Source organism: Ammospiza caudacuta, chromosome 9, assembly GCF_027887145.1.
Source record: "Ammospiza caudacuta isolate bAmmCau1 chromosome 9, bAmmCau1.pri, whole genome shotgun sequence".
Lineage (NCBI taxonomy): Eukaryota > Metazoa > Chordata > Aves > Passeriformes > Passerellidae > Ammospiza > Ammospiza caudacuta.
The window spans coordinates 26,928,073-26,943,384 of record NC_080601.1 but is presented as its reverse complement, the minus strand read 5'-3'; the positions used below and the strand labels follow the sequence as shown (position 1 = coordinate 26,943,384).

At 42.8% G+C, this 15,312-nt stretch overlaps 1 protein-coding gene across 3 annotated transcripts in view; it reads left to right on the top strand.

Annotated features, from left to right (window-relative positions):
* SH3PXD2A (SH3 and PX domains 2A) overlaps window positions 1–15,312 on the top strand; it is a 62,818-nt gene that overhangs the window by 27,112 nt on the left and 20,394 nt on the right. For 2 of the 3 annotated variants that reach the window (XM_058810395.1, XM_058810393.1), the window contains 2 exons: window positions 9,043–9,156; window positions 13,118–13,201. In XM_058810395.1, coding sequence (XP_058666378.1) covers window positions 9,043–9,156; window positions 13,118–13,201 — 198 coding nt within the window. The remainder of the gene's footprint in view (window positions 1–9,042; window positions 9,157–13,117; window positions 13,202–15,312) is intronic. The other variant, XM_058810394.1, reaches the window with a different exon arrangement.

The window sequence follows — 15,312 nt, the reverse complement described above, 5'->3', positions numbered from 1 at the left end:
CCACTAGGAAGTAATTTGTAATCTTTGGACAAGATTACTGTGAGGCCCGTTTGAAAGCTTATTCATGTTTTCCTAGAGAAAGCTTGGACACAAAATGTGTTTTCTTTAAGATTAAGTCCTGTGAATGTAAAGGAAATTACTTGTGAGCTTGATGGTTGCACCCCGTTGGCTGACCACAGAAAATACAACCCCACAACTGGTCATGACTAATAGAGTCTCCCTTGGCTTCCAGTGCCCCGTGGGGTGGAAAGCCATCTGTTTGCATGCCTTTACTGGAATCTCTTGTTCGTGGCTCTGGAACATTTGCTGCAGGCACTGACTATGCTGGCGTAGCCTTTCTGAAGGCAGTGGATTATTTTTCTGCCATGGGTTGGGTTTGCCCACCAGATTTCTGTTTATTTTGCCCTCTCTGCTACAGTCCTCCTCTCTCTGCATCCCAGCCAAACCCACTTGATTGGGAGCCTTTGTAAATTACTGATTTATATAAACATGGTGACAACAACATCAATTTGGCAGGTTCCTTAAAGCCTCATGTCTATAGATTTCAACCTTTAAATGATGGGCTGCTGGAGATGAGATGGGGGACAGGCTTTAAGGAGGGTGGCAGATGGATTTTTTGCTTAACTTGCCTACTTGAGCAGCATCTTCGTAACAATAGCAATACGAAAGGAAATCTAGGACAGAAGTCCTTTTGGAGGAGAAAATTAATGGTTCTGGGCTGTAATTGAACATGGAGGAAGGAAGGTAGCCCAGGAACTTCCCATGATCAGGAAGGTTGTACTGGAAAATGTTAGCAGCAGGCAGTATCATCACTGCTCAACTTCTGGGACCATCTGAAGTAAACAAAATTTTAGGGAAAGGCAAAGAAGAAAGAGACCCTCCAGTACCACTTGTTACCCCTAGAGGCTTAATGCAGAACTTTTTGTACTGGCTATTCAGTCTGTGTGATCTCCACAATCTTACCTTGCCTTGTGGTTACTGAAATCACAAAGACTTCATCTTCAAAGGATCAGTGTAAATCTTTCACTTCTTAAGAGAAAAGAATTCAAAAGAAGGTGAAAATAGATGTATAGTATGACCAGAACTTGAGGTCAGACAGGAAATTTGGTATCCAAATGGATCAGATAGAAAAAAAAAGGAAGATCTGTGATCAGTAACCAGGTATTTTCTGTAACGACTGAGTTGGTATTGCAGGTTCGACATACACGGACATGTTGGACTATGTGGAATGCAGCTGACATTGCACAGACAGTTTCACCATTAGGTGTTCTTGAAAGAAAAGCAGGAAGGAAAAGATTATTTAAATTTTATTTTTAGAAGGTATTAGGATGTTTGAGCCTTGGAAAATATTTTTTTCCAGCTTCTTGGCTGCTGACTCACCTGTAGAACTGGCTGACTTTATTACTCTGTAGATCCCCTAAAGTGAGGGGTCTGGGGATGCTGGCCACCCCCTGGGCATGTTGGCTGTGTGTGTTTTGGAGCTGGACATGAGCAGGCTTAGCAAATGATGCTTTCATCTTCTCCTGTCTTGGGGAGACTGGAGTACTTCACAGTTTAAAAGAACTGGTGAAGTGGAATGTGGTGGGACTTGATCTGGGATTTACAGGCAATGTCAAAGACTTTTCCCTATCTGTTAATGTAGGTAGTGTGTTGATTCCCTTGCTTTAAGAACACAATGTGTAATTTGTACTGGATTATGTGATGGCTTTATGGATGTACGTGCCAATTCTAGAAAACGTGTTTGGCAGATTGCTGTGTTCCAGCTGTGTCAATACACAAATCTGAGGCCATTTTTTAAACAGGGAGGGGAAGCCCCTAGGTAACAATTGGGTCCTAGCAAATAGCTGCAGATATAGCACTTGGACTCTGTAGCTATCAGTTTGTATTATCAGAACACAAAGATAAACTGTGTGCTGCACTTGAACAACTCCCTGTGCACATAGACGCCAGAAGTGTGTGTCACTCTAATGAGAGATAAATATATCAGTATTTTGCCAAATGTGCACCTCTGGAAGGCCTGTTGACTACTAGCTTATAAGATTTGAATAAATACAGTACTGTGGTATTTCCTAGTTGTCTAATACTCGGAATATCCATCGTCTCTGCTAGTGATGTAACTCATAAAGTATTAGAGCTGAGTTGTATATTATCCAGTTTTCTCTTTCCCATGAACTTTTCCCATGTTCTGATCACTTCTGTTTTTTCCAAAAGTACTAGGGAAACACAATTCCAATCCCAACAGAAGACAAGGATAATGTGTGTTTGAGAGCAGAGGTCAGGCTGTGAATTTCCACATAGATACATGTGTGTTTATGCATATAATGTGATGTGAAACCAACTCAAACAAGCCAGATATTTCAGCCAGAATCTGTGATGCACTTTGGGACTCTGTATCAAACACTTATGTACACACCTAGTCAGCTGGTTTGGGCCCAGGAAGAATCATTAACTACCATGTTAATTCCCATGCAGTGGGCTCTCCATGCCAGCCAGCTGTAGGAGCAGCAGCAATGGGATTTGCTAGCAGCACAGCTGAGAATTCTCTGTCTACATATGTCACAAGATTGGCAGTAGAAGTGTAGGAAGAAGACAGACTGGAAGGATTAGGGCAGCAAATCCAGCTGGTTACCTTAACAACCAGTCACTGCAGGAAGAGTATGTTATAGCACCTAAAATCTGGGATTCACTTCAGTTTTCCTTGTGCTTAGTAACACCTGAAGCAGTGCAAGGACTGCAATTCCCTATGCTGCTGCTGAGCCCTAAGCATTGGCAGTTACTATCAAATATTGGTGGAGAAAGCAAACTGTGGTCTCAGCTCTTGGCCTTTTGTTCCAGCTTTTAGCTCCATAAGGCAGAATGCTGTCCTGTTAATAGCCAAAAAATGATATCAACAAATTTCAGCCTTCCAGAAGTCTCCACCTCCCCCTGCCTGCTCCTCATCTTCTCCCTCTCCTCAGGAAGCTCTCAAGTGTTGTTTCAATCAACAAATTAAGCAAAAACTGCTGCAGCCTGTACTCTGATGAGAACATAACTCAGCTTTGAGACCCTCCCTAAGGAGAGAAAGGAAAGTGTTTCCAGGGTTGGGTTGTCAGGGTTCCAGAGTGATACTCTTAAGGTCAGGTTTCTATTGCATTTTTGTAGGGACACCTGTAAATTTTCAGTTGAACACAAGGCACAGGAGTGTGCAACCTCTCATCCTCCTTCAATGTGTACTCTCTTCACTAAATATTAAAACTGTTACTCAGTTTTAAATACTGAGGGTAGCTTGCTGGGCAGACTGTAGCCTGTGGCTGTGTGGTTACTGTTGAATAGATGTGTGGTTTCTAAGGTATATCCTTCAGGTATTGGGTTATTGGTACCAGGAGCAAAATGTTTGCTTTTAAATCTTAACTGTCTTCTTTAAACAAGAAGTGCTCTTTAAAGAATAAAAAGGCAGAGTTTCTGTGTTTGTATTTCTTCATTAATTTTTTTACCACTATGGTAGAAGACCTGCTTTCTTAGCCCATGTAGAATCTCCAAATTCCCATGCCAGGCTACCAGGAAAGAAGGGACAGGTGTGATCCTTTTTTCACTTTTCTCTTACATGAAAAAAAAAGCCAACAGCTCTGCCCTATCACAGCACTGTGGGGTATTTCAGCAGCAAATAAAAAAGCCTCTTGGTGTTAAGCAGTAACTTGGGGTGCTGTATTTTATTCCTGAGTTCCTAAAGCAGGATTTAGTACCTGGAGTGCAAACACAGTAGTTGCAAGGCAACAGCCTTCACTCTTGAATGTTAGAGCAATCAGGCGAAGACATTTTGGGTGGCAACACTTGCTGTTGGATTTAGGGTTTCCCATGTGAGCCACACTCCCAGCTGTAGCTCTAGGACATGAACTGGCTGGAAGGATCATAATGCGTGGTTAATTTGGAATCCTAATCTATGGCCCATAAATATGTGGCACATAAAAGGCTATGAAGCTGTGCTGTGGATCTTAATTGTGTTTGAGCAGGATGTCTTCCACAAATATCTTTCTTCCTGGGGCATGTTTTTGGGCCCCACTTTCATCTCTAAAACAAGACAGACATTGCTCCATGGTTGAGGGGTGGCTGCAGTGAAGACTGCAGTGTACACAGGCTGGGAAACATTGTGTGTTTTGAGGTGAAAGCTGCCTTTAATATTTCAGCAGCTTTAAAAATTCATCCTAGAATGACAGCCTTACTCTTCCTTGCAGTGAGTCATTCACAGATTGCTGTACCCTCAACTGCAGTCAGCTCTGTGCTAGAAAGACCTCTTGCATGTATCTCCATATTTCAAAGATGCCTTTTCTATAAATTGTAAGAATAAAACTCTCAGCAATTGGAGACTGGCCTTCATATGAATTCAGTGGTTTCAATCTTGTGCCTTTTCCAAGTGTGTGGGACTGAAAAAGCCTTTTGCAGAGAGCAGGGCCAGCATGGACAATGGTAGTGTCTAACAGCACACAGACACAGGAGTGAGTGTGAGAATAAGCTTACTGCAGAAAATCCCTCTTGTAAAAGCTACTTCTGTTGCCTTTATACATCTGCTTCTACATATTCAGAGGTCTGTCAGAGGCAATTACTGAGACTGCCTTATGTGTATCAAATGTATATGTACTGTGTGGCAAGAGCTTTGGAGGGCTGGAAAAAGCAAGTGCCTTCAACTGTGCAGCAGCACCCTTGTCTTAGCTGTTTTTAATGAGTAGATCATATCTCTGAAGGGAAGTAATCAGCCTGAAAAGTAATCAACATGAAAAGGTCTCTGTGACTGGTCTGGAAGTGACCTAATTGCACCTAGTACTGCTTTGTAGGACAATTTATGTTGTTGGATCAAAAAATCCTCTTGAGAGAGTTCCAAGGCGAAGGGACTTAAAAATGAACAGCTCTCTGAAGCCCATAGACCATGTGTCAAATGTACCAGACTGCTGCTTGAGTGGGATTTTTTCAAGACTCTTGAGAGGTGGAGTGTTACTTAAGTATTTGTTTAGAAGAACATGTAGTCTACTCATGCTAGAGAAATAGTCATGCCCTTTTACAGTGGTGCTATCAGTCCTGTTTACTTTAGCTAAGCTCATAAAATGACAGTCAAAGTCTACAGAGAAATTAATGGTTGAGGAGAGAATTAGAAACCAAAGTTCAGCATGATTCTGCAATTTTATGTATTTGAAGTGTTTTGTAGCATCTTATGATCAGACAGGCTTCAATGGGAATAGCTTGTTCTCCTGTTGATGTGCAACATCCATTGAAGTATGGATGGGTAAGGATGCGTGCAAACATGAGCAAAACTGGCATAAAATACACTCCTTTAACTGGGTTCCACTAGTTTCCCATGATGCATGTTGTGGCTAACATTTGCTTAATTGTTTTGCTTTTCCAAAAGCCTTTCGGGAAGAGGACTTGGAATGCAATTATGAGCAAGAACACGATTATTTAAAGTCCAAGTATTTTTGTCATTTAGTCATTCTCCAGTGTGACCAATCCATTTTGCAATCACCATCTTGCAGTGTGCATTATATGCTTGTCAAGAGGAACTGGCTGTTTCTTGGTAACTTGTGAAATGCCTGGGAGTTATTTGAGCCTAGGTGGACTCTGTGAATGAGGAGATATCTTGGCTGTTGCAGCCTAGGGATGCTGACAGATGCCAACCAAAGCAGCAACATATGTGGGGACAAAATTACACTTCTACCTTAAAAATTTCTGTTCTTGGGTTAGTGTTAAGGCAGTTGGAGTGATGCAGCAAAGCTCACGTTGAACTTGTTCTGGACACAGTGGCTCTGTGAAGCTCAAACGCCCTTTAAATCCTCATCAGAGATGAGGGCTTGGGAGTCTCAGTCTAGACATCCATGCCTCATCAGTGTTAGAGTTGTTTTTGGTACCTGAGAGCCAGGGGCACCTGTAAGGGTTAACTCAAGCTGTAAAGCACTGCCTAATTTTTACAGATGGTGTGAGTGAAAGAGTGAACCTCAGTCTGGCTTGGCAGTGCACAGAGATAACTTTACATAATTCCCTGCAGATGTTGCTGCAGAATGGTTTTAATAATGAATTGTGAAGTCAAGCTAAACTCCAGCATAGAAGGAGAACTCAAAATAAATGCAATGTTTTGTTCTGTGTTTCAAAAGCAAGTTTTCTGTGATGCTCTGGGTTGGGAAAGATGGCAGGAGATGGTACAAGGGATTCTTTGCAAAAGGCTTGGGCTATAATGGTGCAAACTAAGACCATTCTGTCTAATTTGCCTGCAAACCATGAATACCCATGAACTTGAGGGTGACAGGCTGAAGGGATGGTGGCACCAAATAGCAGCTGCCCTAATGCTTCTAATGAGGGGATGGTGCAGAGCAAGTACTTCATGATCAGCCAGCAGAGTCCTGCAGTTGGTGGCTGTCATGCACAGGCTGTGTTGAGGAGCTTGTCTGCTCTGCAGCCATTTTCTGCTAGGAGTCAAATCTTGTGTGCTGTAATTTCCTTTCTGTAGGGTTATGGCTTGGATGTGCCATTATAATTTAGGTTTTGGTCTCATAAGGGATGTGCTGCCTCAGTAGTGGTTCCTTGGCCACTCTGAGACTTTGCACATCTTGCCTGTGAGCACCCAATTGTGACTTCTCTGCTGCCAGGGGGTGTTGCTGGAAGCTTCTCAGTCTTCTCAGTTGTTGAGTCTGTTTAAGCAAAACACACATTTTTCTGCTGACATGCTATTTCAATGGGCTATATTAAAGCCTTTCTTCTGTCCTTGTGAGAAGCAAGCTTGAAATTGGGGAAGAGAATTTCAGAGTGGGGGGCTGGTTTTCCCTGAGCTTGGACAAATGCTGTGATTTCTCAGTAGTTGTGGAGATTTCTCATTTATACTTTACCCTTGTGCAGAGTTTATAAGGGAAATCTTTAGAAAGAAATTATAGCTTTATGAGTTCTGTGGCAATTAGGAGCTTTAACCTGAGTCATGTTTAGATGGATGGAGACTCAGCTACACTATGGCCCTAAGCAAAAATCTAAACTTGGCTCTGGGGCTAGTGAGCCAAACCAGAGGAGCTGTATTGTGAAATGGGCTAGCACGAGGTTGGTGTCAAGGAAGTGCCTTCCAGTCCTCCAAAGATGGTTTTACCATGGTTTGAATTCAGCCCAAATGTACATTTTTAAGTGTAGGCAAGTCCTTTTTGCGCTTGTGTTTAATTTCTTTCTGAGGAAGAAAGTAGGTAAACTATTCCAGTCTAATTAGTGTCAGCTGGAAGCCAGCTTCTCACATTTTGTGCCTAATTATAAGTGTATGTTAAACTGTGTTTGCTACCCACGTTGATATGTTACTGGTGAAATCAGGAACAACCATGAGGACGTGTTTTTGAAACGGTCTGGCAGATCCTGCATGTTCACTGCTGTGGGCTTCATGGCAGGAGAATCCACCTCCTGCTGAGGGAGAATAACTAAATTTAAACTTTCCAACCATGAGCCTCGTGAAGCAAAGTTTCCAAACCTCTGCTGGGCCAGAAGATGGAAATCTGTGTCTGAATTTGGAGAGTAAATAAATAGAGCTGCCTAGGAGCTGCCCAGGGCCATGTGAGAGGTTGCTGCTTGGGGTCCATTGTCTCACAGCCACATGCCCCAGGGAGGAAAGCAAGGGCTTGTAGCTACTGTTCTCTGGTAAAATCTTCCATGACAGGATTTGGAATGAACTTGGGTGACTTCTAGCATGAACACTTGAGCATTGTTTCAGCAGGGTGGTTTTTCTCTTACAGACAGTTGCATGTGGCATGGGAGCAGAGCCCAGACCTTCTTCCCCCTCGCTGGGCTGGGCTGTGGGGTCCCAGCTCTGGGAGGGATGTGTGGCCACCTCACAGCTCGCTGGTGTTGGTGCCCATCTCTTTACAGCCCAGGCTGGCACCTTTGCTCTTCACAGGCAGGCTTGTGTGAAATTTGCTGTGTTTATGACAGCCATCAAAGTGTAAACTCTTCTGAGGTGCATGTACAGAAATAGCTGTTTTCCCAACTCCCTCTGGGGAAGCTGGAAGGGTGGTAATGGACAACAGTTTGCATGGTCCTGACAAAGCAGCTTATGCTTTCTGGGGAAACTGGGCTATCACAGACAGCAAAAGAAGTGGTTTGGTTACCTGTTAGACTTTTTTTTTCCCTGTTGTCTTAACTCACACCTCATCTGAATGGAGGAGAATCTAATTGTGCTTTTATCTGAGAGCAGCAAGTCCTTGGGTGAGTGAGTCTATGTCAAAATTATTGGAGGATTCAATAAATCCGTGTAATCAAGCAAAAAAAGAGGCAAGGATAGTTGCAGTTGGAATGCATTTAATCTGAAACTGGCATGCATATAATTTTATTCATCCGTCCACAGATAGGACCCAAAGGTTATATCCATATATATTACTGAATGCTTAACATTTTTGTAGGTACTGGTTGAAACTTGGATGTTCAGGTGGGAGGACAAATAACTGGTGCTTATGGCCTGAAGTCAGATTTCAGTTGGCTTTTCTGTCTTTATTTCTGTTCTATGCAGTATTTTCTAGCTTCCCAGGGTATTGAATTCAGGTAATGTTTTTTAAACACCAGCTGTGGTTACAAGTGCTCTAGCAGCACTTTTATATCCCGTTCTGAAGTCTGTGCTCTTCTATGAATGTCTTTGCTGTTTCCCTCATTTGCCTTTCGTAGTACTTCATATTAGGATTTGGGCAGTGTTTTTGCTGTCTAATATGTGCCCATGTACATATTTACATATACAAAGTGTTTTGATATTGTAGATGTGCTTATAGCAAGACCAGCTAGGTGAGACTGACTTAGGGAATTTCACTCAAATTTGTGGATGGACTTTGAATTTCTTAAAGTAAATTGATATTTGCTTCATTGCACCTTTTTTCTTCATTGCACACTACCACTGGGAGATGATCTGCTAGAAATGGTGTGATAGCACTAAACCCTTTCTTGTTCTAGGAAGCTGCAGAATACCTCAAACATGCACTGAAGCTGCTGACTGTCATCTTCTCTGTAGCATTTTACTATTCTTGTTTCTCTGAATGTTGACTGAGAAACTTCTTTTGCTTCTTTCTGTAGGTTGGTGGTTTGTGAGCACAGCAGAGGAGCAGGGATGGGTCCCTGCTACATACCTGGAATCCCAAAATGGAACCAGAGATGATTCTGACATCAACACATCTAAATTTGGGGAAGGTATGGAAAAATTTTTATTACCAAGAGAAAACTGGTATTCTCTTGCTTTATGCTTTTTCCCCCAAGTGAGAGATTCTAATTGGTAGGAGATGCATGATAGAGCCACAGGCCATTGAAAGGAGTGAGGTTTAACTTTAATGGTTGCTTCTCATAATTTCCTTTAAATTAATCTTTGAAATAGTTTCACTGCTGTTTGCTATGGTCTGTGATTGTGTGGAAAGGTAATTTTAATTGGTAAGGTCTCATTCTATTAAAAGTGAGATGCCATTTGTCATGTATATGTATTTAGCCACACTGCTTCCTTCTTTTTTTTTTTTTTTTAACTAAAGATGCTTAATTCAGGTTCCAGAAATGAAATAGTTCAGCATTGCATGTTCCTCAGTTCCATTATGAAACACTAACCACATCTTAATGGGCTTCTCATGTAGCAACTGTGTACAAAGGACACTTTTATTATGATTTGCTCCATTCTAGTGAATCTGTTGCTAAACCTAGGTCTTCTTGACCTGACACTTATGTAAAATGAATGTGGAAACTCAGCTGACCTTTCCTTAGCACAGGCAGGAGGCTTAGAGATGTGTTGGGGTGACCATCTGCCCACTAACACAGCACACAGGCAGAGCCAGACTTTGTGCTGGGCTCCAAGGGTGACATCTGTGGCTTATTGAAAGCTTGGTCTCTGCAACTCATTCTTCCCTGCTCAAGTCTACCCATATCCTGGTTTAGAGACAGACTGGCTCTAGACTGGTAGGTCAGGACCAGTCTGGTATGATGCAACATCTCAGTGGATGCAAAAGCAGTGAGTAAAACTTCTCTGTTATTAAAGAACAGAACTTTACTGCTCTGCTCTGCAAGCACTGGAGAAAGCCTTGACTGTTGGTCTCTAGCTCCCTCCCTTCTCCTGACTCTTAAATATGGTGTGTGCTTGACAGCCTTACAGCTTAAACTGCTTTCATTTCATGCTCTCCTCCTCTTTCATGTTGCCCTCTGGAGTGCACTCTGCACAGGGATGCTGCCACCCAGCAGTCTCTTCTGGGTAATGGAAAATCTATCAAATATTCCTTATCTCCTCCTCTCTGTCCCTTTTAATCCATTACACTGCTCTCTTCAGCTATGGTCAGCAGTCCTGCTCTGTGCCTCACTCCAAATCCAGGTATGCTGAAACTTGAGACTGCCCTTCCCTTTCTGCTCAGCTCCATCTCAGTGACAGATGTAATTGCATAACCTCTGCAGCTGCTTTTATGTGCCCCAGATTTTGCTTGCTTGCTTTTTAGTAACTTTGGTTTATATTATTAGCTGTCTAAGCTGAGACTTCCTACATTCTTTGTTTCTTCCCCTCCAGTTTTTCTCTACTTGGGCTGTTTTTCTCCATATAATTACTTCATAGGAGAAGTAATTACTTGGATTCACTATCTTTTAAAAGGTGTATCAAAGTGACTGTACTTAGACAGAAAACTTGCCAGCTCTCTCCAGATAGGCAGGAGAAAGGGGCTCAGATGTAACTGAGGAGGAAGGCACTTCTAGTGGATAAATGCCTTAGCCCCACAATTTAGAGCTTGCACAAGTTTCAGAGTGACTCCAACAGACATTGACTTCCTGCAACTGTGCAATCTCTCTGCTCCCCCAACTTGGAAAGCACAGGAACACTGATGTAGGGAGCTTTGTGTATCAGCCCCTTGTCCCTCCCCATGTGAACAGGCCTGGAACAAGTCCACAAGCCAGGCAAACCTTGAAGTCTGCTCTGCTGTGGCAGGCCCAGTAAAGATAGCAGGGGGCTGAACACATCTTGCTAATAATCCTGCCTCTACTAATATAACAGTAATATTTTCATGTGTCTCTTAAAAAGCCTGTTCACTGAGAAGGGCAGAAGTGTTTCCTCCCTGCACCTGAGCTTGCACAACATTTCTGTCTGGATGAAGGCAGACAGGTTGTTACCCAGGCCTGTGTTTAGACCAACACATCTTGCCAGGCTTGGAAAACAATCAGCAATCTAAAGAAACATTTAACAGCTACAGGATCTGATAAAGTAAACATGTTAAAATAATCTCTGGAAAGGCATAGACACTTGTTAATAGGCAACCTTTCTGGTGACTGTGGCATGACCAACCAAGTCCAAGTCTGGGCAAAATGACAAAATTCAGTATTTTTAAGTTAACAACCCTGGCTCATACAGAAGCATCATTGTAAAAGGGCTGTCACTGGGGATGGCCATGCATTGTGAGGACACAGTGTGGTGGATCTGTGTGACCCAGGCAGCCTTATTGCAACTTCTCTCTCTGCTGTAATCTGTGTGTCAAGCAATGTGTCCTGTGTTGTCTCCCTGTGTAGCATGTGTGTAACTGGCAGTCTAATGTCCTGTTGATTTGGGGAAAGTCACCAGGTTAAATCTGCTCATCTTTTGTCCCTCCATGGGCTTCCAAGAGGATCAGTGATTTCCATGAGCCAAAACCACAGCTATCTAAAATTTTGAGATTTGGCTCATCTGAAAATCTGTGGTTGATTTTTGACCAACGTGGGATCAAAGGGAAAGTACAGAGTACCAGAGACTAGATAATGTACCTGTTCAACACCATTCACCACACCTCCACCTAGGGTGGTGTGGAAAGGTTTGGGCCTTACAGTAAAGGAGAAATTGAGGAGAGTGGGCTAGATGCAAAAGTCTGGTCTAAGTCCCTGACAGATATAAAGGACAAAAAGTCAAAAGCCACTTGTTGGTGAAGTTTTTTTTTTCTTGCCCAGCTTATGATTTCCCAATCAAGTAATTTTGCTGTGCCTGATTGCCAACAGAACACAGTTCTAGGAAACAACAGTGCTTACTCCAGTATAAGGATATAATCCCTAAATAAGTGCACATATACAGAATTGAATTATTATTAATGATGTGATATCAAAGTTTATGAACAGCTTTCCAGCACCACTGGTAAAATGATTGTTTGCACTTCAGCTATCACTGCCTTGCAATATCTTGCATTGCTTTGCAGCAGCATCTAGTCCCCTTGCAGTAGTTGCCAAATTGGGATGGAAGCCCTTGAATGGAAAAACGTTTGTCTGTGTTTCTGTGCCGGTCTCATGGTTCCAGTGTCTTTCACACCTGTACAGGCAAAGGAAGAGTCTGAGTAGAGATCTAAGTATGTGCTCCAGAAAACAAGTGGTGTCCTCTGTGCACAGCTGCTCTCACAGTGCCATTTCCATAAGTGTCTTGTCTTTGTTTATACTTTAAGCATTGTTTTAAGTATTGTTTGAGTATGTAACTGACACTCAGTCCTGGCTTGTTAGCTTCTTGAGCCTGCTGAAAAATTGCAAGGTTAGTTTTTTCCTGATATTGTAATCTGTATATTGGAAGTTTTGATCATGAGAACCAGCTGTGGCAATGAATGCAAGTCATGTCTTGCAAGCACATCAGACTTTTCACTTGGGTTCAGTTCCTGAGTGCTGCTCTTATGAGGGAACTTACATAAGAGTTTGTGGGTTTGTTTATAGTGTGATAATTTTTCTTAGAGAGGTTTAGAGCCCTTGGGTTTCATGTTGTGTGCAATAGACTGAATTCCCCAAAGATCATGCAGCTGAATTAGAAGATACAACAGTGATAATGATGTGTCCTGCCACTGCATTCTCCTTGGACAAGTTGTCTTTAGTTGTGCAGCTTGTTTTGGAGTGTGTCTATGTTTTTGATTTTTTTTTTAATTATTATAATTACTGCTTTTTAAGAAATGCCAATAGCAGGAGTAGCAATTTGTGACAGTTCTGGATGGCTCACATTGCTCAAGCTCAAGAAGTTAACTTGTTCCACTGTATTGTATAAACTAAAACAAAACATCTGCATCCCACCTAACCCATTCCCACTAACAAGACCAGTGCTTGTAAATGCCATGTTTTGTTTTTATTCCTCACCCTCCCATCACTTTTTTTTTTCTTCTGTTTTTTCCCCCTTTGTTTTGTTTCCATCCATGTTCCAAACTAGTTTCTAAGCGACGCAAGGCTCACCTGAGGCGCCTGGACCGGCGATGGACGCTGGGCGGGATAGTCAACAGGCAGCAGAGCCGAGGTGAATTCACAGCTTCCTCTGGCACCAGCCACTCAGGGGCACCAAAAGCCACACTGCAATTCAGCAGCTGTGTGGCAGGACCTGCATCTTTGGCACTTTGGTAGTGAGGGGCCAAAGCTCCAGAGTTCAGCTGTGGGTTTCCTACGTGGCACCTGGAGGGTGGCTCAGAGCCAGGATTAGCCACCCCAGGAGCTGGAAGCTGGTCATCAGGGGTAGCTCTGCAGCCTGACTTTGTGCTGCCGGGGAAGCTCACATCTGTTGTGTTTTAATTTGGACATATTTGTGCTCAGTCTTTCCTGCCTCAGTAAGGACAAGTGATACTTTCAGGGCTGTTAAAATTAGTTGAATGCCAAAAAGCCATGGTTGGAGATGTGAACACTGGAAAAGCGTGTGGTGTGGAAAGATGAGAATCCAGTTGCATTCCCCTCTCTTCCTTGCAAGCAGTGCTTGGTACTAAAGAGAGTCTTGAGAACTTTTGGGAGTTTTTGGCATCATTCCCAGGTATTTAAAATGCCACCAGTAGCAGCATTTTAGTTGGTTTGGTTTGTTGTGTGTTCTTTCAGCTTTTGCTGGTCTAACAGTGAGTGTGGCAGGGTAAGGGGGAACACCTTGTGTTTGGGTGAAGCCTGAGGAGCCCTATAAGTAAAATATTTCTTAAGGGCAGATGAATCATCTTTCCCAAACCAAAGGTATCCCTATCTACCTCCTGCTCTACTTGGAAAATCATCCGGTGTTTTCATTGCCCTTGGTAAAGGAAAGGTGGGACAAGGCACCATTTGCACCTCTGTAACTTTAAGACAACCTTACTGATGTAAGCACAAGAGGTGATCCTCAGTTAATGGAAAGGTGCCTTTTCCTATTAAGGAATGTACTTTTAAAGTGGCAAATTTACATCCTGGATTTGATGATGATACCATGTGCAGACTCCTGTCTCAAGCACACCCAGCTTTTCAGACCCTTTAACTTTGTTTCAAATTATTATTGAGGAAACAAAAGCAACAATAGCTGTGTTCTACCTGCCATAGCTTGACCTTGCAGAAACTGAAACTACCATTAGAAGACAAGGTCTTGCTTCTCAGCCACCAAATGCACTCTGAAGGCACCAAAAACCCCTCGTAAGCACACATGCTGTCTTGGGGAAGGGGGGGGGAAGTGTGCTTATTTCTGTGCCCCAGCTGTTTGGGAGCTACTGACTTTGTTTTGTCAAACTGTGCTAGATGCTTCCTGGCAATTTAACTGGGAGAATTTATGAGAATCAGTTTTCTAAACAATTTATTTACTGGTGAAAACAAATGCATTCTTTTCTATTTGTACAATATTGCAAACAAAACTCTATAAAATATTAAGACTGCATAACCAGTCCCTTAGCAGTCAGCTGGTAAGACTCAAGGACCTAAGATGCATTCCCAGGTTTTCCCTTTTGCATTCTGATGCCCACCATGTGTGCATCTTCTCCAGACCAGTGTCAGTGTCCTCCCTGGCAGTCTTCCCCAGTACAGGCTCCCCTAATCTCTTGAATCTTTGCCTTTTTCTTGCTTTACAGTTTCTTCCCTATTAGGCCCAAGCAGGGCTGGGGTTTTGAGGGTGTTGGAGAATATGTGCTTTATCTCAGACTGAATCTTGGCACTTTGACTTGGCACAGACTTCAGCAATCTGTGATTTTGTCCAAGGTTTGGGGCACCCTCTGTGGCTGAGCTGCTTCTATAAGGTCTCTGCAATGTATTTCAGCCACAGCTAGCTAAAAATAAGCTGTTTATTGTCATCAGAAATGATAGCTTAGGGAATCCTTACAAGAGCAGGCTTACTGGAAATAAAGAAAGTGACTTGAATAAATGGGCACAAGTTGGAGACAGTGGCTTCATGATCTGGCAGAGCTGCAGCCTGTGCAGACATCTACTCCTTCCAAACTGCAGTTGTTGGAAGTATGAGTCTCTCTGGGTGTCCAGCCTGCTGTTCTCTAACAAAACACAGTTTATATGAGGTCAGGAGAGATTTTCTCCCATCTTCCCCTCCCATCCCAGCCCAGAAGACTTCTAACAAGGCCAAATTTGGGTGAATTTGCACTGAAATGACAGAATGCACAAAGTGTACATATACACTCCCCTGCCAAC